Consider the following 26,414-nt stretch of genomic DNA (forward strand, 5'->3'; position numbering starts at 1 on the left):
GTGCGGGGCCGGGCAGGGCCGTGCCGGGAGCCCCTCGGGCGGGCGCAGGCAGGCGGGGCCATCCCCGCCCCTCTGGCCGCGCCGCAGCCGCCGGAGGCGAGCGGAGCCCGCCAGTGTGCGAGCTGCTGCCGCCGCTCTCCGCCGCGCCTCCCGCCCAGCCTAGCCCGGTAGAGCGAGCCCCTGTCCCTGCTCCCCCCCGCACCGCCCGGCCGACGAGAGCCAGCCATGGGTAAGCGAGCCGGGCTGCCGGGGAGCCCCCGCTCCGGGAAGGGTGGGAGCCGGGGGCAGGTGCGGGGCAGCCCCGGGGGTGGCGGCGGCCCCGGCCCGGCGGGGCGGGGGGCAGCAGCCTGTTGAGCGGGCCCCGGGGCGGCCGCCCCTCCGGCCCCCGCCTCGCCCCGCTGGGGCCGGGGCCGCTGCCACCACAGGGACTCGGGCGGGAGCGGGGGGGGGGGGCTCCTGGGCAGCCGGCGGGGGGCAACGGGACCTCGCCAGCTGCGGCGCGCTCCCTTCCTTTAAAAATAAATTATTATTAATCTGTACTAGTACAGAGTCCCAGAGCTACAGTTTATTGGAGGCCGTTGTAGGCAGCCGGCCCCGGAGCGTGTCTGCTCTCCCTCCGTCCCGCTGAAGCTGAGGAAGCGGGGCGGCCGGCGGGGCCGTGCCGGGGCCGGGGGGAGCGGGACGGGGCCGGGTCTCCCCGCGGGGCTGGGAGCCGGCGCTGTGGAGGGAGGTGGTGTCGCCCCTCGGCGGGGCCGGGGGGTCCCGCTCGGCCCCTCCGCGCCCAGCGCGGGTCGGCTGGGGGGCGGTGCGGGTTTTGCCGGGGGTCGGAGCGCGGTGCGAGTGAGGAGGATGGGACTGGGGGGGGGAGCGGAGGTGTCTCGTCAAGGTGGGAAGCGTTGGGGACGCCCGTGTGCCCGGCATCAGCGTCCCGGCGGGAACATGAGGGAATCCTGTGGGCCCTTGGGATAAAGTGATGCGCTTTTAGCTCTTGTAGCTCGGGGTCTTGGTCCTCTTCCTCCTTCGGTGGAGGCAATGGGGCGTCGATGGAAAGTGGCGGCTTCTGTTCCCGAACTTATGTAGAGGGGGGACGCTTGGCGCGAGTGGGTTACCGGGAGCAAAGCGAGGCCCCGCCGGGGGAAGGGTTGGTCCTGCCCGTGGGTCGCTCGGTGGTCGATAGCACAGGCTCAGCCTTCGCGTCCTTCTAGCGGGGGCCTTTTTAGCAGGGGCTGCCTCCTGCGAGCCTTCCCTTTCAACCAACGGTAGACCCAAATGTGTTAAGCACTAATGAAAGTTAGGAGGTTTGGGGGGAAAAAAAGAAAAAGAAGAAGAATACAGCTGTATCTTCGGTCCAGTTTGCCAGTGGCATATTATTGCGTAGAGGTTGCAGCTGCCAAAGCAGAGCTATCAGTGCGTGCCCACGTGTTAATATGCACACGCTGATGCTGGCACTGTCTCTGGTTTTAATTAAGAAGGAGAAGAAAAAAAAAAAAAAGAAGAATTAATTACTCAGCCAAAGCCAAAGGAAGCTGACAGAATTCCTATGGTTGCTACTTTGTTAAATTAATTCTCATCACCTAATTCCTTAATTTCTAAATGCTTATTAACTGGTTTGTTCCCTAGCTTAGTGAAGGTCAGACTCCTGTCGTATTACAGTTTTTTTGCTAAGCTTTTTTGAAGTTTCCAAAACCTCTTTCAATGCATGTTAAAGTACGGATCCCTACTGCCTCTGCAGCTCTGAAGGCTGAAACAAACCAATCAGCTTTATTATCTGCACCAGAAAGCTTATTTTTTGCATGTATATTCCGATACTTACTCTTGTAGACTATGCTTTCCTAACTCTTGATATTAAATGAAACTGTAAAGTTGACAGCCTCTCCCGTGTCTGTATCTTAGTATCCTTCTCAACGTACACTTTTACTCTACTGCCATGGATCCATGTCAAATAAATCTTGAAATGGGGATGGGAGAGGGAGAGAAATGTTTTCAGGTTTCTTACGAAGAAAACTGTACTCATTGGATTACAACATCTTATTGGGGGAAGGGGCAGGAAATAAAGTTTGTTAAATAACATGTAACACGTGTAAAATTATTCTTAAGTGTCTTTGCTACTAAGTCTATGAAACTGATTTTTCTTCAGTAAATTAAGTTGCTAGGGATTGAAATCAAAAACTTGTTTGAAATCTTTGTGGATGATTCATCTTGAGGAGAAGCAAATCTTAATTGTAGTCCTAAAATCTTAGAAAAACACTGAAGTTAGTCTCGCAAGTTGTGGCTCTGCAACAGTATCTGAAATGTATGTCTTATGTCTGTATAGAATGTCTTGTCCTGAATGTAACAGTTGGGGAAAAGGGGAGTGGAGAGAAGAAAACATTTCTTGAATGTTCTGCTAATAATGATGATAATAGCACAAAACTCCAAGGTCTGATGACTTCTTTGCTTAGAAATGCTGTTGGATGATCAAGCCATGCCTGGTGGGGTGGCGGTGGCATGGTCAGTCAGGCTCTAGAGGGTACTTCTAGAGAGCACAAATTTCAGATGAAAAACTTCAAAAAGAAGTTACAAAAAGAAGTCTTTGTCAGCTGGGGATCCAGTCCCTCATGAATACGATGTTTTGTTTGTGCCGTTGTGTAACTGCTGCCTTGGCCTTGGGTAGGCTGAGGTTGATGTGACCATCTAACCAGGACGTGTTTGCAGCCCTGGTGCTGTGTCGAGCTTCCTGATCCAATGGGAAGGATGTGTTTGACTGGTTTTCCTTGGGACCATTTCAGTTGTCCTTTCTCGCACAAAATTTTTGTGTAGGACTAGCGGAGGTGCTGAGAGCCCACCGTGGCCACTGATGTTCTGAGGGTCGGGGACATTGTGTTCAGCACCAGTTAGGGTTTGCATCTGCTGGAGGGTTGTCGGTAATAACCAGCACAGTGCTCTATGTGTCTCGTGTGAGAAAACCCACCTCTTAACAGCATGGCACACGCTCTCCCAAACGTAGTGTCTCATCTAGGAGGTGGGGAGGGGGCTAGTATTTTACAAAATGAACAAAAAGTGTGGAAGATTTTTGTTCCTAGAAGTTCCGAAAAGTGGTACGGTGTTGTTTCTTGGGAACTGCATGTTTTCATGATTTTCTTCTTTGTACTCCTCAAACTGTTGCTTTCAAGCAAGAAAAGTGGTTGCAGCAGAGTGCGTACATGTGTGGTGGTTTTTTTGTTGTTTAAAAAACCAAAAAATGATACTGAGGAGAACACTGTGCACAAACGGGGGATGAAATGATGCCCGCCTTCATGTGGGTTTGCATCCCGTCTGTCTGCAGTCCCTGTGCAGAAACTGCTGCCACGCAGAGCCCGCAAACCCAGGAGTTTCCAGGAGCATCAATCACGCTGTGCCGTGACGGGGCCGTCCCCTGTCCTTCACGCCTTCTGCAGCACATCCAGCTTCCCCAGCAGCACTTGCTCCTGCATCCCAGAGGGACCCATCCCTTCCTCCTAGGTAGTAATCTCGGGGGACTTCTACCACCCGTAGAAATGGTCCTCACTTTTCTGTGAAACGTGTCCAGAGTAGGTTCAAATATTCCCTAAACCAGGCTTTCTTCTTATAAACAGCTGGGGGCAAATCCTGAAAGAGAATCAGTCCTCTATCTTTCTGTTCAGCTGTATACTTTGTCCAGGCGGGAGCTGAAATCTTTTGTGTGTTGCGGTAATAGTAAAATCTGATTAGTATCGGTCATTAAGGGTGGCTGGATTTCAATTGTCAAGTGTTGTAGTCCATATTCTGTTAAATCTTGCACCTCTTAAATATATTTAATCTTGTTCCTATATAAAAAAAAAGAAACTAATATTAAGTTTATCTTCTCTTAAAACCTGTGAAATATAAAATTGTTTACTGCTGCCCTTCCTCTGTCTCCACAACACCTGCTTAGGCTATTAAAAAGTACTTAATTTTGCCTTCTCACTGTAATCCTCCTTGTCTGAGAAGGAGGTGGAAGAGAAAATGTTGTGCATTTCAGATTTTTCCCAGTATCCTAAACAACTTGTGTTTTCACCATGTTTACAGATTCTCCCTCCTGCTCTCTTTCTAAATGTGTGATTCAACAATATAGGAAATCTGCTGTCCTGCGTGTGAATTATCATGTGTCTGATAAGTCTTGAAATGTTACGTTTCAGAAAAACATACTGGATTATAGATTACATCCTTGTCAGGGTTGAACAGTGGCAGTGCCTCGTTATCTGTCTTTTTCAGAGTGTTTCTAGAATTTTATAAACCAATTGAAATCTGCAGGTCACTTTCAATGTTTAAAGGACTTTAAGCATTCGATTCTTTTTCTCAAGCCAGGTATGGTGGGTTTTTTTTCAAGTTTGCTTCTGCGTGTTATTATTCTGGCAGTCATCATGTTGCAAGCATTGTTTTTTATACAGTATTTTTTCTATAGCCTTTGCTTTTCAAGATTAATGCTGCCTAATCATAGAATGGTTTGGGTTGAAGGAACCTTTAAAGATCATCTAGTCCAACCCCCTGCCATGCGCAGGGACATCTTTTCACTTGCTCAGAACCCCATCCAGCCTGACCTTGAATACTTCCAGGGACGAAGCATCCAGGGACAGGGCATCTGCAACTTCTCTGGGCAATATTTAGCAGTATCTAAAGTCATTGCTGTAAAAAATAAGTCCAAAGTCCATTTCATGATAAGGTTAAAATAAATTTAAAATAAACCCAGAGAAGCCCGCTCCTTGGTATCTTTTTTATTCCTCGTGCAGCGGCATCGTGTCATCCCTGAGTGGGTGCACAATCTCATAGCGAGGATTTTGTTTTCCCTGAGATATACAGCTGGTACAGCCAGACGCGGAATCATTGCGCATATTGTACTTCCACTGATGGTATTTAGATTTAAATGGCTTTTTATTTTTCTAGAAGAACATTGTATCCAGTAAAATTTCACTAGGGTAAAGCATTTTCAGAGGGAGCTGCTGCGGGTTGTTATGTTACCACACTCCCCACGAGGGCAGTTCTTCCCCCTGAAACTCCTGGGGTTTCTCTTCTTTTTCACCTTCCCCATGTGCGTCCCAGCTGTGTGTGCCCTTCACCCCTCCTCACACGGGGGTGCGCCTGGGCCCCATGAATGCATCCCTGGCACCTGCCTGGGCTGCACATCGCCTTGCTCATCTGTCCAGCTCCTTAGGCTGTTCCCACTGGGACACCAAGAGCTTGCATGGAGCCATGGGAGCCACCTTCCCACGAGTTGCTCAGGTCCTCCTGCAAAAACTTTGAACCCTTTGTGGCACCACAGTGTTAATGCAGTGGAGGATGTATATATTTGCTTATAGCGTACTTTTAACATAGGTGCTTTTTACCCTGGAGTGTGGGGTTGAGGCTCACTCCTGATGGAGCACATGGCATCTCACCGGGATGCCGGTCTGGTGGGATGTGTGGTACTGTCTGGGGGGTCCTTCTTCAGGGTTTGCCTCAGCATGCTTGTGGCTGGATTGGTTTGAACCATCCGGGGAAATCAAAATCCTTTCTGTTCCCCTGGCTAGTTCTTTAAAATCCATTTGGGTATGAGTGCCTCTGGGTTTGAGCTGTGGTGAGCAAATGAAAGATAGTTTAGTCTCTGTGTGGGACATCAAAGATGGTTGTAATAAAGTAATGGGTCTCAGCTGAGCCTGCGAGGCTCTGTACAGATGCAGAAGCCTGCACTGGGAGGATTACCGGGTCAATATCCACAAAGGACGAAACAGCCATGGTGGCTCTTGCCCATCACACCCATCTTGTAAGGTGGTTTCTTCCAGGTCATATGTGATGTAGCCTGTGGCCTGGAAGAAGCGAACTCACTGTGACAGCACCAGGGGAGGAATCCACATCTCCTGATCCTCTCCCAACTTTTCTACCACAGGCAGGCGTGAACCTCAGACAGCTGGGGTGCCAGGGTGGCTGTGCCCATCAAAATTCCCTGTCATCCCTCCCCTCTAAACACAGTGAGCAGCAGTGGAGGAGATGTGACTGTTCGGTGTAACGAGTAGATAGCATCATATGTGCCACTTAGTCCTCAGCTGTTTGTTACTTTCTGTTGCTGCTCTGTCTTGGTGCTTTGTCAGTCTCCCTCTCCGTAATTGTTTGTCTCTTGGGTTTTAGGCTCAAAAGCTTGCATGTGGAGTTGCGGCTTGGGAAACATTTACAAGCAACACAAAGAACTATGAGAATTCAAGATCTTTTGTTCTCCATTTTTTTTGGAGCTGTTTGACTAGCAGCAATTTCAAAATGTGAATGGAGCTTATGTTTCATTAATAGAAAGATGTGCCTGATTGCAGAGCTGTCAGTGTGGTATAAACCTCAGTGCATCGCTGTGTGTTTGTTTTTGTGCTTTGATACTTGAGTGCATGTGACACTTGAAATTTTAACCTGAAGTTTCAGGAATGTGTTTGTACTTAATGTTTGGGTTGGTTTTGTTGTTTTGGGTTTTTTTGCCTGGGGGGAGGAATGTTGAAAAGGACTGTGGTTCAAAGATAGTCAGGACCTGGGTCATGAAGAAGAATGGACTTCTTGAAGTTATGAACTGATTTGGACTATCCAACTTAAGATATAGCCTTCATAATTTTGTGGATTTTTAAAAATGTTTTATTAAGAGTATAGAGCAATCATCGCATATTGCAGCCTAAAGCTCTGTCTTTGTATACATTCCTTCAAAGCCGATGACAGTATAAGAATTGCCCCCATCTAAACCACACATAAGTCAGAGAATGGGATTGTGCTGAAGGCAAGCAGGGCAAAACTTGCTCTGATAGTGGCTCAGGAGTAGGGAAGCAGCTGGTTTGCCTTCCAGGTGCCGGTTTGTGGACCGGGCAGGCAGAAAGGATGCCTTGTGTTAACAATGCAGCTGGTCGGGAGATCCAAAAACCAGAGTAAATGATGGGAGTCCAGCCAGAGGAGGATTACGTTTTTGAGTAGTGTACTGGGTTTCATAATATTGGAAACATACATTTGGACTTAATGGTCGTTTTGCTGAGCTGGAGCCATGGAAGCTGCCGCTGATGGCGAACCGAGGAGGAATCCCACTCCCTCATGCTGCCAGCAAGGCACAGCTAACTGGGACTCTCCGATGTCTGGGTTTCGCTTTACTATTTAGTCTGAATTTTTGGCAGCTTGCGTGCTAGAAAAACGCATAGAGGGTTTTCATTCCTAGTGCTGAGGGCACATTGGGGAAGCTGCAGGGTGAAGGTGAGCATTGGCTGGTGCCTGTGCCCTTTGTGAGCCTGCCCGGGAGAGCAGCTGCAGTTTGACCTTATTCAAGAGAGATTTCCCATCGACTGTTTTTTAAACTCTTTGGGTTTATATGTGTTTTGCTTTCTGATGGGTCAGAAGTGTTCTGCAACGTAAGAAAGTGCTTTTGTCAAGATGTCTCTCTAAAGCTGCTTAAATTCTAGGTTCTGTGAACCTCTGTCAGGATTTGCTGGAATGAAGTCCTGGGCACGCACAGTGCCGACAAACGCCATGCAAATCTGAATTAGTGCAGAGTGCTGGCTGGATCTTCGTTACTTTTTCCTAACTTCCATACTAAAGTAATTTTAATTTTCTTCTTGGTTGTTTTTTGTGTATTTTTGCATTGGTGTTTTTTTAAGGAATAACTTTTGGAAGGTTTTAAATGATTGCTGTTTGTGTGTAAACTTAAGCTTTTGTTGCCACAACTGTGTTGACATAAATGTCATGCACTTTCCCAAACAAAAGTGTAAAATGAGTTGTCATATTTGTTAGGCACGCAGCTGAAAATAAGTTTGCCCCATGGAACTTCCCTTGTGGGAAGTTAAATGCTTTTCTTGAGCTGCTTAGGCATGTATTACCAAAAAAAAAAGAAGTCAGGAGGAAAGAGAGATGACTAGTGGGAGTATTTGGAGAGAACTTTCGGTGCAAGCACAGGGATCTGCTCCAGCACATCTGTCAAGAGCCCACCACTTGCAAGGTGTAACGAACAATAACGCTTCATGCAACATCTGCTTAGGCTCTGCGATGGGCGCTGGCACAAAAGCCTTGAAATCTCTTGAAATCTCTGAGATGCTTGTCGTACTGTGTCAGGGGAATGTGGCAGAATCTAGTGCATCATCTATTATTGCCTGCTTCCTAGCCAGTGAAGTTATTAGGTAATAAAGCTGATAACTGTTATATTGAGCCAGAATTCTCCATAAGCAAATACAAGGAATGCAATGCAGAGGGGGCTTTGCTATGTGTGACTGATGTAGCCCGTGTTAGTAATTATTTCCTTCATACAGTGCGTGCCTTCACTCCATAGACGTTTTTCCCATTCCATGCTGAAATTAAAGTGGCAATTTCTCATGCTTGGTAATTGTCTGATGAAAATCCCCCATTTCAGATAATGTCTGGAAACTTAAAGAAATAATGACATGGAATGAAAAATAGCCAGTTAAGTAATTTTGGGGTTTACGACCTGTAATTTTTAGTCCCTCCCTTTAAATTATTTTTAAACAGTTTGGAAATACCTGCTTTTCTCCTCGAACTTGAGCTGTGAGTAGTGTACAATAGGTACTTAATCTTTAACTTCCTCCTTAAATTCTTTGAGGTTTTTCATCCTATCTGCCACTAATAGGCTTGCAACACTGTGTTTGAGAAATTGTTGTAATCTACCACATATTAAATTCCTTTTATTCCTCAGTGGAAACCTCAGGGAGGCAGAAATGAACCATGAAGGAGTAAACTCTTGAAAATGCTGATTAAATGTAGCCATGGCAGACTGAAGGTAAGTATTTAGGGAGTGGGTGGAACTGAAACAAAAAACAAATGAGGTAGCAGTGAGTCAAGACTCAAATGATTTTATGCAGCAGATGATGCAGCAGTGAGCATTTGAGTCAAGACTCAAATGATTTTAGCCTTAAAGAGTCTGCAGATTTCATTAAAATTATTTTCTTTTTCTGTAAAACTTTCAAAGTAAGTGATGTACTTCTGCTAGAGATAGAAAACAGCGGGGACATTGGGAGAAACAGCTGTAAAAAACTCAGGAATTCAGGAGACACTCTCAAAGCAAAATTAAGTGCTCTACTGGAGGGAAGTTGGAGGCTTGGCTTTCTGTTTCCGCAGTGCCAGAAGGGCACAGCACACAATGAAATATTGTTGCCAAGGCTAATGGGAATGCCCCAGCTGCTGTTAAAACCCAGTGTATAAATGTGTTAATTACTGCACACTGAATTTTTTTCCCTGTTTTTATAAGAACATACAAACAAAAAATTCAGGAAAATACCAATGTAGTTAGTCGGTGTCATCTACTTCTCCTTACAAAATGCATTTAATTGCTGAAACTATTTTGTTTCATGCTTCATTAGTTGATCTTAGATAGCATTGCTGGTTTTTGTATGTAGAGCCAAATTGTTCAGTATGCTGGCAGTAGGATGGCAGTCTACTTTACGAAGATTACCTACCCTCTTAGAAATAATTCTGTTCAAATGGGTTAGAGAATTAGGAATATTTCTTGTTTGCAACACAGTTGTTAGAGTTTAACTGAAGGATAAGAATGGAAACAATACCTGAGTTTATGTTTAAAAAAAAAAAAAACCAAAGAAACGAAAGAAGCTCTACTAGCTACTTGGAAAGGTGGTATCTCTGTTCATTTATTCTTTCTCCAGCATGCTAAATGGGTCCCTGTGCAGGGACTCCTGGGGAGGGTCTTACACCAACTTCATAAGAAGATGCAGAAGGGGAAAAGCAGTTATCCAGCCAAAATGTGAGTTCCCAAAGCATTCTTCCTCTTTCCCGTGGTATAAGGCAGGTTTATGGATTCAAAAAATGCCATCATGTTGCTTAAGTTCTCATCTACTGTAATCCTTCTTAAAATACTTGATCCTTAACCCTTTGTTTTTTAGGGAAGAGGATGGTAAGATTAGTAGGAGGGAAGCATGTGTTTTTCCTTCCATACGTGACATACAGCGTGACTGCTGTACCCACTTCCCACATGGTCAGTAATCTGTCATCTTCTGCATGTGTGAAATGTCCCTTATGTTAGGTCCTGTGCCTTGTAAATAAAGTAAGTGTTTTCTACTGCCTTACTCAGAAAATATGTCAAGCTTTTCATTGCATATGCTTCATTGCTCCAACACTTGTGCTTTGCATTTGCATCTGGTTATTAGATCTCTATGGAGAAAGATTTCTTTTTCTTATTCAAGTTTAAACACAGGAGAGAAATCATGGAATCATAGAATGGTTCAGTTGGAAGGGACATTAAAGATCATCTAGTTCCAACCCCCCTGCCATGGGCAGGGACACCTCCCAGTAGACCAGGTTGCTTAAAGCCCCATCCAGCCTGGCCTTGAACACTTCAGGGATGGGGCATCCACAACCTCCCTGGGCAACCTGTTCCAGTGCCTCACCACCCTCACAGTAAAGAATTTCTTCCTGATATCTAATCTGAATTTCCCTTCTTTCAGTTTAAAACCATTGCCCCTCGTCCTATCGCTCCACTCCCTGATAAAGAGTCCTTCTGTATCTTTCCTGTAGGCCCCCTTTAGGTACTGGAAGGCTGCTATAAGGTCTCCTCAGAGCCTTCTCTTCTATGAAAACAGGCTGAGAAAGTTGCAGTTGTTCAGCCTGGAGAAGAGAAGCCCTCTCCAGCTCTCTGATTGTCTTTGTGGCCCTCTGCTGGACCCGTTCCAACAGGTCCATGTTTTTCCTGTGCTGAGGGCTCCAGAGCTGGATGTGGTGCAGAGTAGGGGCAGAATCATCTCCCTCGACCTGCTGGCCGCGCCGCTTTTGATGTAGCCCAGGATATGGCTGGCTTTCTGGGCTATGAGTGCACATGGCTGGCTGATACTCAGTTTTTCATCCACCAATACCCCAAGTCCTTCTCGGCAGTGCTGCTCTCAATCCACTCATTGCCCAGCCTGTATTTGTGCTTGGGATTGCCCTGACCCAGGTGCAGGACCATACAGTTGGCCTTGTTGAACTTGCATTTATTTTCCATTTTAATAGTATTTTCTTTTGTCAGGCTAAATCACTGATGTGACAGCAGTATCCCAAAAATGAATAGATCCTGAGCTGCTATGTGTGGTCCCAGAGACATTCAGGCTTTTGCTCTTGGGCACTCTGATAACTTCCATAGTTAGGAGTGGACTTGCAGCAAGAGCCTTCGCTCTCTGGTGGCAGACACGGCTGGAGCTGTGACCCTTAAAGCTTTCCCACTCAGCAGCTGCTGCATGCCCTGCTTTGTCCTGAAGGGGACAGCTGGGAAGAGCACCCTGGTGACAGCCTGCATCCCAGGCCTCCCACAGCACTCAGGATGTACCATGCCGGTGCTTCCTGCTAGGAGATACTGGCAATTAATTTAAAATCCTTCCCCTAGGTCATTGCGGACCTTTTAAGGAGCTTTTAAGGAGCTTTTGCAGTTATTATCTCAGAAACTGCTTTTCTTCCTTGAGCATGACCTGCCAAGACAGCTGTGTTTCTCTTAAGCACTGAAGTTAATGATGCAAAACATGAAGCTTGAGAGAAGGACAGCAGGATTACAGCCCTTCCTAGCTGTGTGCCCATTGCCAGCATCCGTTGTGTGGGAAACCAGCATGATCAGGGGCTTTTGTGGCTGCGGGACAAAGTGTAAGGCATGGCTTGGGCATCTGCAGTCCTTTCTGCAAGGGGTTTTTGAGGGTGGTGTTTCTACAGCCTTTCAAGGCTCAGCGTGAAACAAGGCAAGTGTTCTTTTTTACTTTTTTCCCCCCTTTGTGTCTGCTTTTTTATCTGTTTGTTTGTTTTGTTGTTGTTTATGGAACACGGTGGATGCAATAGAAAAGACTTTTTGCAGATGTAAAAGTAATATTGCATTAAAGGGTTCCTCCTTGTGTTCGTGTATACTGCTGACATAACACTTCATTTATAACAAGCCCAGCGGACTAGGTGGCTTTGTGATCACCCTCAGATGCAATCCCCCAGTATGCACTGGGGCAAAAATTGCTCAGTCTAGATGTCTGGTAGTGTTCTGTCTGGGCTGTATAGCTTCTTTCCTATCAGGGTTTTTATAGTAACCTAAACTTGCCTCTGTTCACATGACATTAAATTGACTATTAACTCAGCCTCTCACACACTAGCCTGCCGTCTTTTTCATTTCCAGCTTTGCTTGGGAGTTCCGTCTCCTGCTGTCTCTCTCCATGAAGCTGTGTGTGGGCTTACCTGTAGCATCCATGGCAGGAGTTTTCACGAGGAAATACCTTCCCAAATGTTAGCCCCGGCAGCTGTGCCCCTGTGGAGATGTGTGGAAGAGGCCCAGCAGCAGTGCCGGCGAGCTTCACCAGTGTCTTTTGTCTCCTCATAGCTGTGGTGACCCTGGATGTGAGACCAGGAATGTATGTGCTGGAGATGATTTGAGGAAATGTGCAGCACTACATACTAATTAATGCAGGTCATGGTACTCACAGGATAAGCACCGCAGCTTCCTGCCTCCCAAGTGGTTGCTGTGGTTCTGATGTGAACCCCTTTGGCTTATGCCAAGAAAAAAACCTGCGTAGTAATTAAAATGAACCTGAACTGCCTTGGAGGAGCCTGGTTTGAATTAGGGCATGATTATTAACTCTAGCAGCGTTTGGCTTTGCTAAATCTTTCCTTCCATGCCGTTCATTCCCCTGCTGCTCCATTGGCTCAGTAACGTCTGCTGGGGTAGTATCTGTTTAGATGGGACCCCTCATCTCTGTAGAGAAAGCAGGGGCTTGGCTAACACGTACCTTGGTGAGACTCTGTCAGGGGTACAGTGCCCACTGCAGAGCTTGCTGATGGCTGTCAGGGTCTCTTGTTAGCCCATCTCCAGAAAGCCAGGAGTTCCTATAGGAGCAGAAAATGGGGGGGGAGTGAAAAGGTAACTTTATAACTGTACTGAATGCTGTTCTTCTCACAAGCATCTGAAATAGTTAACAAAATAGGACTGCTTGGAGTTACTGCATTAAATCCAAGTCCTTTGGGCTTTACAGGCATTGCCTTTTGTATGCGTGTGTGGGAAATTCAGGAAAAAGCAAGAGTACAACAGAGTTTTAATCTCAAACCATGGAAACTGTCAGTTTGAGGGCTCAGAGAGTCCCTTGCTTATGGTTTTCTTTCACATGAGCTATGTGATTTGCCTGTTTTTTCCTTATATGTAGACAACACCATTTAAAAGAGTATCTTCAGTCTGTCTTTGCGGAAAGGACGGTAAACTGTGAACATGGATTTTTGTAAAAAAAAAAAATGCAGTAAAGCTTTTTTGAAAAGAAGCATTTTGCATCAGGTTGTCTTGTCATTGTGTCACAACTATGGAGCCCTAGTTTCAAAGTCTCTCACGTTACCGCTGTGCTACTTGTTTTCCAAGGCATTTTTCAGACAGGATCCATGGGGATCTGCTGAAATGGTTTCCCAGATTCTTCTCCAGTATAGTGCCTGGATGCCCTGATGCCCCAGCCTTGTTCTGCTGTGACATACAGTGGTGTGGTAAGGCCTTCCATGTCTGTGACCTCTGATGATGGAGCAAATATTATTATTTTTTCACGGTCGATCGCTTTTACAGCGTTTAAGAAGTTGATGTTGGCAGAAGAACAAAAACCAGTAGGAATTTTTTTTTTTAATCCAGACAAGCAAGATACTTATACTAGAAAGGCCTTTCTGTCATAAGAAATTGAAACCTCTTTTGTGGAAAAAATGTCTGAAATGTACACAGTAGTATGCTGCCTTTTTTTTTTTCCCCCTGTGAAAGATTTGTCTCTGTGAAATGAAACCAGTCCTTAGTTTGAAGGCTTGTATTGGACATCCCCTCAGCTTGGGAGTCATTGGAAAGGAAAGCAAATGTATGAGTTGTACAGAGAGGCTGTGTTTTGGGGTCTGCTGATTTTTCCCTGTTTCTTTCTCAGAAGTCCTAATTTATCTTCGGAAAGCTCAAGACATGAGAGGTTACTAAGCATAATTTTCTTTGGTCCTGTAAAATGATTAAGTGTTAATGATCTCTAAACGTGACAGTCCCTTCTCCCTTTTAGAATCACATTTTTGCAAGATATCATTAACCTCCACTACTTGTAAGATGTCTCATGTTCTTTTGAAAGGGGGTCTCTGCTGTCTCCTTACTTTCTCTGCAGGCTTTGGAGAGCTGCAGGCATCTAGTTCTTAAGCACCACAAAAACCTTTGCTCTTGGTTCCTGCTCCTACCCAGCCATTGTCTGTTGTAGTCCTTGAATGCTGAAAAAAATCACAAGACCTGCTATTATTTTGGAGGCTTTTGTTTACTGTTTGGTTTCTGAGCACTTAGCGGCTGGTACTTGTTTCACATTTTCCCTCTTTTGTGGTGATAAATGGAAATCTACGTTTATTTAAAAAAAAAATCACAATAGAAGATGCAATTTTCCCTGCATGCTTTAGAACTGGAACTTAAGTTTGGCACCAAGTCTTGATAAATTCGGTGGAGGTATTGCAAATGTAGCTATCACGCCCCTCTTCCTGCATGACACCTAGTACCTTTGCTCTTGCTTTGGGAAGAAAAGGCTAAATATGTTCTGTGCTGCCTGCCTCTGTGCTTTATGCTCTTTTGCATAGGGTTTACTCTTGCAGGTCTATCGGAAAGCACAAACCCTAGGCAAACCCTGAGCCTACAAGACATATGAACGACCTATGTTTTAAGGAAACCTACCTGAAAGAAAACTGGATACAAAATGGGGATAATTTGTTTTGGTGGGTGATACCTATTTGGATAGGTGTGCCTGGAGGAAGGTGGTGTCCTGTAACATAGCGATGGTATATTTTAAATTCTCAAAATACTCTGTGCTTCTTCCCCCATCTTTTCCCTGTAGTGAAATGAGATCTTGCTATAACTTTATTGTCTGCATTTGAGCGATGTAATATGTCTATCTGATACTTCTGTGCATTCCCTGTTTGGTCACTAAAGAGGCTCCATCAGTTGTTATGTCTCTGTTACAAATGTTTAATTTAAAAACAATAAATTTGAGGATGGGGGAATGGGGATTTTCACAGTAATGTCATTTAGGAAATGTTGCAAAACTGACGTAAGCGTTATATTTTTTTGCTCTGCATTTCTCAGGCAAACTTTGTCATAACAGAGCAGTTAGGAAGCGGTGGTTAGTGGGTCAGACAGGCCCAGGGGGCTAAACTGGGTTTTGTTCAGCCAAATGTTAGTGCTTTTTAATCAACGCTGAATTCTGCGTGCAACACCCCAAAGCCATAACAAAATAAAAATGGGTATTCAATTGGGTCATGCACAACATCTGCCCTTTACTAAAACAGTTAGGGAGTAACCACAGCGAGGGAAGAGAAGCTGCCTGTAGCTACTGTTAGAGCATCATTTCGCCACCGTGGCTTTGGTGGTCTGGTACAAGCAGCTGTCGATGAAGATCTGCGCACAGTCCTCAAAATCCCTTTAGCAGGAAGAGGAGAATTTCCTTTTCTGTTTCGTGCAGCATTCTTACAACAAGGTGCAAAATTCCAATAAAACTGTGTCCTGAAAATTGGAAGTGCAATTAATTTTCAGTGAACTGTGAACTAATTGCATAGATTTCTTTTTGCCCTGTACAGCTTCCGTAGGTGTTAGGCTACTTCACGTTAAGGAATTGGTTTTTCAAATCTCTCTGCTGCCACCTGTTCAGTCTCTAGTAAATGTAATTAATGTGATGGTAGAAATGCTGGAGGCTTTGGACTTCCTTATCCAAATGGCTTATATATTCCCTACCGTAGACCATGTGTTAGTCAGGCTATGCTGAGAAGTTTCCGCTTGTCTTGCTATAGGCCTTTTTTTGACGAAAGGCTTCATGCAGGCCAATTTCATTTCAAAAAAGTCCATTGTGGTAAAAGAGCCCCACTGGACATCTAATGTAGGCCTCTGATTTGAAGATTTTGCATTCAGCTGAACTTCTCCCAATTAATAAGAGTTTATTAAACACTTCATTGGAAGCAAGCTGAGTCAGGGCTGTATTTAAAGTTAAAAATTAACCATGATTTACTGGATTGGTGGTTGCTTGGAGCCTAAGAGCAAAAAATGGTAATTTTCTTTTTTAAAGTTCCTAAGCAGGTCACTCCACTGTCTTCCATGAGAAGAAATAGGAGGATCTAGAGCTAGGTGATGTTAACGTAATGTTGCAAAGAATAGGAGAGTTAACTTGGTTTTGCCTTGTTCTGAGTGAAGAGCTTAAAAAAATAAGATTATTTTTAGAGGGTCACTTTCTACAAAATATTATGTTAGTGGATAACTTTCTCCTGAAACTTCCCAAGACAAACAGTTTTAAAAGTAATGAAGATTACTCTGAAGTGTATAACTCATCTCTGCAGACCTAGGACTAGTTGTTGTCTCCTAACACTCAGTGTTGGCCCCTCCTTCCCCCATTATATGGCAAGCTGCAGAGAGGCAGTGGGTGCAAATGGAAGCGTGAAGTGCCTATTTGAAAAAAAAAAAAATAACAGGCTAAAATGTGAAACCAAATGCATGCCTATTTAAATAACTAATTCTTAGAGCGGAAGTGTGTCTCGGGGTGCAATGTGTTAGTGGCACATACTTGTTAATACGAAATTTTGTCCCAGTTCAGAAATGCACCAATGTATGTGCGTATCCCTAGATGCATCGACAAGCAGCCTCATGAGCTCAAGAGGCAATACTTAGTGTACTTAGCCGTAGAACATGTAAGTAGTCTGCTAGATTAGCATCTGTATGTGTGCATTTGTGTTAAAAAGACACGTAGGAAAATACACAGCAGGAAAAATTAGGCTGATTTGAGACTTTGCAGCAGTGTTTTATTACCATTGCAAATGCTTGCTTTAACAGACAGGAAAAGTCATATTTTGTATTAGACTTAGAAGTAGGAAAAAAATGGTTTGGGGTTGTTCATGAAGCATGACTTGGAATAATTTTGGTTTGGCTGGCACGTTGCGTTAAAGACCAAGTGAAATATTTCCTTAGCTTCATCTTTCAGGTAAGTAATTACAGTAATAAGCATTGCTATTTGAGAATCCAGGAAACAACTTTTGATATCATAAGATCTACAAAACATATTTCATGCTATGAGCACGATCTTGGAAATTGTGATTGAAGATCACTACCATGGTAGGAGATAGCTCTCATGGAAATTAAGTACACTGCGACTTGCTTACAAATGATAAAGCTTACGTAGAGAAGTGACACATGAAAGCATGATTATTGGCTTTTAACAGATGTTTCAGGCTAGCAGTGGGGTAACATGTAGAAGCTTTGACCTGGAACTTTTTTTCCAGAACCTCACACCACTTTCTTTTTGCAACTGTTGTTAGCGCTGTTTTCCGTCTAGCAATCAAATGCGTATTAATAAGTAAGAACTTGATCTGTGGTGGAGAGTGTAAGTACAATTGCAAAGTTTATCCTGTTTCATAGTTGCAAAATACATTAAACGTGCTTATACTTAATTGAAAACAGGGCTTCTGACAGAGTCACGGATGTGTTGGGAAGTGCTGCATCCATTGCCAGGAGTGCAGGGGAGCATGCTGGTTGTGCTTTCAGAGTTGCGTTTTTCAGTCTTCTGTAAAAATGCAAAGACAAGCCCAAATGCCCGTTATTTTTTCAGTAATGAAGTGCTAACAATTACTTTAACTGCAGCCTTTCTGGGTGATTCCTCTTATATAGATAGCTCCCCTTATACGTGCATTTAATGGTGTAAAGCAGTGCTGTAATACATGTACTGTTTCAAAACTGTGTTATATTGTGAATAAACTTTCATCTCTGAAATGCTGAAACTCCTTTAGATAGAGAGTACATAAACCTACATGTAGCAGCTAGGTGGCAGAAACTATGCTTTTTAAAAATAAAGTGCTACTATAAATGCAGCAGTGTTGCTTTGTAGTGACTGTTCAGTTTCTTTAAAAGAATTTTGTGATACCTGTGTATTGCCAGGAACGTGTCCTTTGAGAAGACAAAAGTAAGCAACCTCCTTCTGTTTTACTGATGGCATCTTTTCTTTTGGTATCTAAATAGTCAGAAATAGATTCTTCTATGTGGTTTTAAAATAAAAATAGCTGAGAGGAGTCACTTTGCGCTTCTACCACTGTGGCTTTCTTACCATCTGCTGTCAAGTCATTTACCTGTCATACCTTGTACAACTATGTACATATACGCCAATTAAACTGTTCTTGTGAAAGAAGGTTTGGTATGCGAGTGTGCCTGTGCAGAACAGAAGCTTAGGGTGTCAGTAATTGGAAGCAGGGACTGTTTTGTGGGTTTGTGTGTCACTCATTAGACCTGAAGCTCACCCTAATTGTGTGGTCTGGGCCCTTATATAGTGCAGCAATTATGGGGAACAATATGGGGGAAAAAGTTTGCTCTATTTTAAGATACGCTACCGTTTCAAAAAGAATGCCTTATCTCCTAAAAGCAAATCAACCTAAAATGGAAATGCAGCTAGTAACAAACACTATGCCCTGCTAGGAAACTCTCTAAATTCAGTTGATTGCTGCAATTCCACTTACGGCTTGTTCAGTCCTTTGCTGGGCGCTGCTCACCTGCAGAGGTGGTGAGTCGTTTTGGTGTGCTGCTTTAAATTCTTTGACCTTCCAACCCGTTCTTTGTAGTATCTGGCTGGTGGACACTGTGGTTTGGATAGGAAGCCAGAGAAGACTTAAGCTCAACTCTGCATATATCTCTGAAGTTCCAGACAAAGCCGTCATTAAAGCTGGCAGCTATTAGACTAAAGCATTAAAGTGGTTAGGGTGAAACCTTTGCTTTCCTGTGTGAATAAGAAACTTCTTTAGGGTTCTTCAGTTATAGGGTCATAACGGTGGTACAAAGAACAGTAGTGTGCTTTGATTAGAGGAACTATTAGAAAACAAAGCAAAAAAAAAAATAAAAAAATAAGCCAACCCTCAACAGTTCATGAGCAATGGTGGCCCGGTCTTGTTGGGTTTTTCCTCTGTGTAAAACATTGGGTCAGCAATGTGTGAAAGGGCTGTCTGTCTTCAAACTCTGTTCATTGCAGCAAATTTGCTAGTCTGCAAGCTGCTCATGCTGTGTCAACAGCATAAAAAGTACTTTTGAGTGCACCATCTTATCAAAGTTACACAAGTTAGTTTGTTTTAAGACGAGGGCAGTAGAGTTACTGAAGAAGAACCAGGTTATTTTGTGTGACGGGTTGTGAAATAAATGCCTTGTTACAAAATGGGGTGATTAAGAAAATGCTTGAGGATGCAGAATTTATGTCCTCTATAAATGAACGCTTTGTGTACAGCAGCTCTCCTAACTCTTGAATTTCCAAAAAGCTTGATTCCTTAACAGCTATGTCTGTGGGAATTTGGAACATAAGAGCTGCAAGATAGTTCTTTTGTTGTGATGTTTAAACTTCATTAAATGTGACACTAAGTAGGATAGTGTAATTTTACTAGACTCAGAAGACAACACGCAAGTTTTCCTAACAGCTGAAATTGTCAAGCGCATGGTGTCCTTAACAGTAATGACACGGGTCAGTTGATCTTCCATGTATTGAACACTGAGAAACACAAGTCTTGTGTAGCATTTCAATAATTTGTAGTGTTACTGGAAAGCCTTTCAGTCGCTCTTGCTTTTTAATGTCAATTCTTCACATTAACATTATTGAGAGAGCATTATGGTTTTGACTACAGAAGGTAGCATCTGACGAAAATGGTCTTGAGAATCTTCCCAAGTCCGTTTTTTACAGGAGCAAGCATAGTGACTTAGTAAAATGCTAAGCGATTCATTAAGGCAATATGCTGTAGTGGCAAACATCATATGATTTACGAGAATTTTAAGTATTATCTATACCCGTTTCTTGGTTTTATGGCTTTGAGCGAATGAGTTGAATTCTTTTAGCTCACTTGTCTTTCATTTGCTTATGTACTCAGAATGCTTAATGGGTAATTATTATCTTCAAAATGCTTCAGTGCCTAAATGGACGGTGATGCTGAAGAGGTTTTTCTGTGGAAAAAACATGACTTAGAGTTGCAGGTTTGATTCATACTTTTTCTTAGCATTTTCAACTAGTGTGTGTGTCTGCACCCTCCATAAGAGTGATGTCTGAAATGGCTGATAAATCCTGTCAAACCATAAAGGAGGAGACTGGAAAAAGAAATGGGCTGTGGCTGAGGAAAGAGGAGTTGCCTTGCCTTTGGGAAACGAATGTCCAGTTTTTCCTGCAGTTTAGTTTCCTTCCAACACTCTCCCAGCATGTTCTGCTTCCTCCCTGCCTTTCTATATATGCTTGTCTAAATACGAGGGACTTACAGTCTCTTATGATTTAAGGGGGGGGGGAACCCACAAAACAGCCCCCAAAAGCTAAGCAAGAAAAAAAAACCCTGGAAAAGCATATTGCTGCTTAAGATTTTTGATTTGGAGCTATCTGTGGCTCTGCCACCTCTGTAGCATCAGCAATAGGAAGCATGCCCTGGCTGCAAACCAGCCCGTTGTTGCTTTCTGTGTTTGCATGGGAAAGCTGAGTTATGTGGTCATCCAGGTGACGGGGGTGGGGGGACACCTCTGCCTCTGCTATGTGACTGAGAAAGAGCTGGGTGACAGCGTTTAGGGTTTTGAGAAGAGTGACCGTATTTCCTAGAGTTTGCAGGCTTGATGGCTCTTGAATGGAGAAGCTCTTCTCTTTCCTGGCCTTGAGACATCCAGCCTCTTCCTGCTTTATCTCCCCATCTTTAAAGATGAATTTTTCTTTGTGCTCTGTAAGTAAAGTTAGCTGGACCCTGTTAGTGGTCATTCGAATGAAGGCAGAGACCCCACAGCTGGAGCAGGGAAGAGGAACATCTGCTGTGAGCCCTTACGAGGCGCTAATCCCTGCTCAACTGGTGCCTGAGTGACCTGGGTTGAAGAGGGGAGGGAGCCGGCGATGAGCAGGGGGTTTGAGGCAGAGACAGAAAAGGCTGTTCATGGGGCAAAAATGGAAAGTCATGGGAAAAGAGAGAGGCACTTCTTGCATATGACGTTAAAAAAGAAAAAATGGTCTAAATGGAAAGCGAGTTCAAATTTGTGCTTGGTACTGTCAATCAAATACTGATTTATCTCTGCATGTGACTTGAGTATGTAGTTTAATATATTATTACTTCTATGGATGTCATTATATTTGTTTTATTTTGGATACGTAAGGCTAGTAATGGAATATGGCATAAATCATCTGGAATTTAAAGTTACATTGTGCACGTTTCACAATTTAGTACTCCTTTCCACTGTTAAATTATTGCCAGTTATGGTTTAATATCTGTTGGGACAAATCAGGCTACATGGCAAACTGTGTGAGAGAAAGCATGTGTGACTATTACTCATCATGATTTTAAGCATAAGTAATCTCTCTCTGTCTTTGTCCCTCCCCCATTTCATAAACTAATCTGTCTTTGCTTCAAAGTCACTGATTTACATGTGTGAGCGGTTTCTCACCTGAGCAGCCTCTCCTCTAGCCTCAGGTAACGATTGCTTATGAAATAAATAAGGGATTCACAGTCAAAAGAATTGGGGAAGCTTGGTCAGTATTTTACATCTTTCAAGGACACAGGGAACAACATTTTCAGGCAAGACTCTGATATCTTTTCTAAATGAACAGTTTTCACTGCAACAGGGTCCAAATCCAGACGTTGAACGTAGCAGATCTGATAAAAGCAGCAGAATTTGACCCCTTTTTGGCTCTTACTGTGTCCGCTATGAACTTCAATAATGTTTTTTCATGGTGTTTGTGAGATAATCCCGGTTTTTTGCTGCTTGATTTATTTCTAACAACTCTGAAGGCCAATGAATATTGTATTTTCTGGAATGAAGTGTGTGTTTGGAGGCTGGGGGGAGTGTCAAGCTGGTTTTTGTCCTTTTGTTTTTAACCCCTCTTCCATAGAAGACACAGTGTCCTGCAGACAGATAGAACAATGCTATATTCCATTTTAGCATCGAATCACAAGTGGGGTCTTTGGAATTAAGTTTGGCGAATTGCCTGGGTATGTTCAGTTTTTAACAAGCGCTGCTTTGTGCATTAGCACCCTACGCTTCCTCCCTCCCCCCCCCCCAGTGCTGCCACTGAAGAGAGAAGGAGAAACAAAAAAACCCAAAACAGAATAAAAGCATCTGTTAGAGTGAAAATGGGGAAGAAAGAAGGGATGAAAAGAGAAGATGTATTCCAGGACAGCTGTCAAATTTGTCAAGAGCTGGACATAATTATAAGTTAGTCACACTCCTGAGTGTCTGATTACATATGTACAAATCTTTTTTTCTTTTTTTTTTTTTTAACATTAGGTGCGATGTAGATGCAACACAACTTTTTGTACAGAGTGCAGCTCAATTTTCAGCAGAATGTTTGAATGCTCATTTACCAGGACTTCGAACCTGGGCATGAGCATGTGAATATTTGACACGAACGCATTCTTCTTTTTTCCTGTGTGTGCAATTGGAGATATGCTGCGGTGAGGATACAGATTAATATTGAGCAGAGTAGCTAGGTAAAACTTTGACAGATTTTAAGGTCCATGTTAAGACTGTATTTTTATTAAATGTTAATCTTTGTGCTGGTTTTTTTTTTTTTTTTAATTTGCTGAAGGATAAGTAGAAGTGTCAAGCTCAAAGGATTATTTTCCTTGAGAGAGAGATGTGTGAAAATATATCTCATGACCTGAAAGAAAGTAACCTGTGAAGAAAAGTACTGTCCTACTGTTGGTAAGATTGCTGTTAATTTATTAATAAAATGGTATGCAAAGACCCCCTTTCGACCCCCCCAGTACCCCATTTTTGTTAGGTCGAGCAATGTGATTCATTGCGAATCACCATTAAGGTGCCATTTAGCTCAGCTGAAAAATGTTTATCTGCTACATTTAATGCAGTGTGTTGCTTCAGTCTACCTACAGAGCAAAACTTCTGATTTAAATTAGAATATATTCCTAAAATTAACTGTCCTGCAGTGGCTGCACCCAGTACTGTGTTCCGAAGAGGAAGGAATCGTGAATAAGTGTGCAAATAAGCTAACCCTTTAATGAGACAGGGAAGGAGAGAGCGGAGTACAGAGGAGCTGGCCCCTTCTTCTCCCCAGCTGTTCTGTACTCATAGGAGCTGGGGTCACCAGGCAAAGCTGAAAATTGAGAGCTGTGAAGCTGAAAGGAATTCTTTTAATTCTTTAGAACTGCAGGCAAAATTATTGCACAGTGAAAACTGTACCAGAGGAATGGATAAACTCAAATATTTTGAATTTTGAGAGCAAAGAGAAATCTGTAGTCAAGTTAAGTGGCCATAACAGATGGCTGGTGTTTCTGCGTTTGTGTTTTATTTTTGACCCGGGGATGAGGACCTGAAGCAAATCTCATTGATCCTCATGTACTGTGCTTTGGTTGGGATCTCAGAGTAGTTCTGGAGCATGCGAACTGGGTTCCTTTTGGATGAAACCGGACTGAAATGTACCCTCCAGGAGGGCACGTGGAAAGTTTCTCAGTTTGTGGGGTCAGACTAGAGCTGGCTTGAAGTCGCCTCCTCTCCTCTGGGAGTGCGTGTTCTGTGGGTGCTGAGGCCTCAGCAGCAGCAACTTGTCCTGCAAGTCAGCTGCTATCGCGTTGCAAATTTATTTCTCAGTTGGTTCTCCAACGACCACTTAAAACGTGTTGACTGAGCTATAGATAGCCTTTGTGCTTAATTTGCACGTGGCTTTGTTATTCGTACAATATGTGGGTCTATTTTAAGAAGATACAGAATCTGAGTTTCTTAATCTATTAGAAGATGGAGGATGACTCTTTTTAAACAATAAATCAGTTTCAAGTCAGGCTTTGTTTGAATGAGGAGCACATCCTTTTGAGGCGCTCCAATACCTTCAGTATTTATTAGTTGACTAAAACAAGGTTAAATAATACCGCGTACCAAACCTGCCTTAAAAAGGGGCACGTGTACCTAGTAAGTAGAAGTAGTTGTATACGATCACTCCTGACTATGTGTATGCTGTATTTTAAACCGGCACGCGATCTCCCACATGCTGCCGGTGGTCCACGCTTGTTTTGGTGCAGGTCTTTGTGAGGAGTTGTGGGTCTGAGGGAAGCCGGAGAGGACGGAAGCCGGAGAGGTGGGGAGCCCTCCTGGGTAGGTGGCGGAGCAGGGCAGCTCATGCTTGTCCACCCGCCCTGTGGTCCCTGCCTCTCTCCCTTCTGCAGCGCAGGTGGGCTCTAGGTACCGGGGCAGGGGCAGGCATGGCATCACCTCACCTTCCAGCTGCCTGTGGCAACATCCTGAGGACTCCTGCCCCTGGTGAGGTTAGATGGATTGCACCCGGGCTGTCTCATGCTGTCTGGCGGTGCTTTGGGCAGGATGGTTCCCAAAAATCCTGTGATCGCGGGAGGGGCGTGCAGGGCCAGCTCTGGGGAGCATGTCCTGCCCCCGTGGGTGAAAGTGATGACTGAGATTGGGTTTTTCCCAAATCTGAATCACTTTCTCAGCTCTAAGTGACTAGTCTAGAAAATAAATCATAACGAGGGAAATGTTTGCACTACGCTAGGAAAATCAGAATTTAAAGAAAAAAGCCATTTCAGTAGCCTCTAATTCTGGGTGCTTAGCTAGTGACTGCTGCTAATCTGATTTGCGTCTTTAAAACCTGACAGAAAACATAAACTGTGTGGGTATATGCTATATGCAGTAATCATGTAGGTCATATATCAATGTAAGCCTCAGCTTTTCAAAGCACAGAAGAAGTTTTACTTTTGAAGAAAACTTAAGGAAGTCTTTAATTTAGGTTTTTAATTTACTTCTGTGGTATGTCCCTCCCCACCCACCACGTAGCCCCCCAGCCACGCTTGGATAGCTGACCAGGGTTCAGACTAGTGTCTGTGCCAAGGAAATGGTGCATGTGACATATGAAAAGTCAGAGGGTAAAAGGTATGCCACAAGGGAGTGAAGTTGTTATGACTTATTTTGCCTTGGCTTTTAGCTCTTTGATGCTTTTTTGGATTTGTAGTAGTTTCTGTAGTTCTCTCTTTGAATTGTGTTTAGGTTTGACAGAGCAGACTTCAAAAAGATGTAAAATGATGAAGTAATGCTAAAGTGGTGGTGTTGAATAGGCTGTAGCACAACTTCTGAGCTTCTAGAGTGCTTATTCAGGTAGAGTATTGAAGGAAATACTTTAATATTTGTAGCCAGACTTGGACATGTACCACAGCTTGATGCAACCCCGTAGGTGAAACCCACATCTCTAGCTGAGCCTGATGAGAGCTGTGGCTCTCCTGCGCCAGGTCCGGGTCTGCATGGAGGGGATGCTGTGCACAACCAGCAGATGCAGCCTGAGGTGTCCGTGTCCTACACAAGCAGCTAGTGCGGCTCATTAGGGTTGAATCTGTAGGGTGAAACCACTGTTGATAAAGTCCCGGTGTCCTTGCTGAGTATATTACCTGGAGGGTGGAGGGTCATGTCAAATTAGCTCTGGTCTGAGCCTGAAAACTGAGTGCATTTACACAGATGGGGCACATTAAATGTGCTTCTAGAGCACACATTTTGGTTTAATTCTAATTAAAAAGAAAGCCAGTATGTGTGCTCTGAGACTACACTGGAATGTGGGACAAGGTATGGTAAGGGGGGATAACTGAGAGATTTGTGACAGAAGTGCACTTGTTTCATCTAAATAGTAATTTTTAGGGTTTTGTAGTATGGATGCTCCCTGGCTGTTCAATCCCTGTGCGTTTTTGTAAGAATGCAGTGCTAATTTTGCCCGTTCAATTTAGCATTAGTTTTCCCTGTCTATTGAATGTGTTCCTGCAATGAACCTAGCTTTTTTTGTTTGTTGGTTTTTGGCTGGAGCCTATCACTTGGTTATAATTCAGATGATGCTGTCTGTCAGTACTAAACTGCGGTGTTGCCCTTGTCAAAACTTGGCTCCAGCTGTTCACCAGAGTGGTGTGAATGGTGTTTGAGTGTGCGCATCTGGTCATTTTGGAACAGGTTTAGTACATTCCTTTCGGTGCTGGAGTTTAATTTGCAGCTGGAAAGCAGACCAGCGCAACACTAAATTACTCAGTTTCACATAAATGCTTTCTTTGTGACTGCTTTGTGAAAATGATTTATGGGAATACTCTGTATCCTGATATGTTTCTTCCCCTTCTTCCGCCACCTGCCCCATGTCTGACATCCTGCAACTCGTGTGTTAGTCTTTGCATCTGCTTGCTAAGTATATAATCATTACGTAAGCTGAAGATACGGACCATATAATTAAACCAATAAACTGAAACAGAAATGTAAATTGCATACCTTTTGGCAGTTGTAGGAATTGAGAAGAATGAAAAATTGACCTTTTGCAGATGAGTACCAGCAACTTGTCTGTCCTGCGCTTGAGGAATGTTTTTGTAATCTGTTTCAATACTCTTGAAATAAAACCACTCCAAAGTAGGAAAAAGGACTTTCACTGTCTGGGAGAGCCAGAAATTGATGCTGGGCAAGCGAAATTAGATTGTTTCCTATAGAATTGCATTTGAATGTGTTTTGATTAGTAAGGCTGTTTTCCAGGGGGATGGGG

General features: G+C 43.7%; 1 protein-coding gene across 4 annotated transcripts in view; it reads left to right on the plus strand.

The window, feature by feature from the left end:
- Window positions 1–26,414, plus strand: part of GPM6B (glycoprotein M6B) — a 111,775-nt gene continuing 85,361 nt past the window's right edge. For 2 of the 4 annotated variants that reach the window (XM_074606232.1, XM_074606253.1), the window contains exon 1: window positions 1–229. In XM_074606232.1, the coding sequence (XP_074462333.1) occupies window positions 226–229 (4 nt within the window). In that variant the 5' untranslated portion in view covers window positions 1–225. The remainder of the gene's footprint in view (window positions 230–26,414) is intronic. The other 2 variants (XM_074606224.1, XM_074606205.1) reach the window with 2 other exon arrangements.

This window comes from Larus michahellis, chromosome 1, assembly GCF_964199755.1.
Source record: "Larus michahellis chromosome 1, bLarMic1.1, whole genome shotgun sequence".
Classification (NCBI taxonomy): domain Eukaryota; kingdom Metazoa; phylum Chordata; class Aves; order Charadriiformes; family Laridae; genus Larus; species Larus michahellis.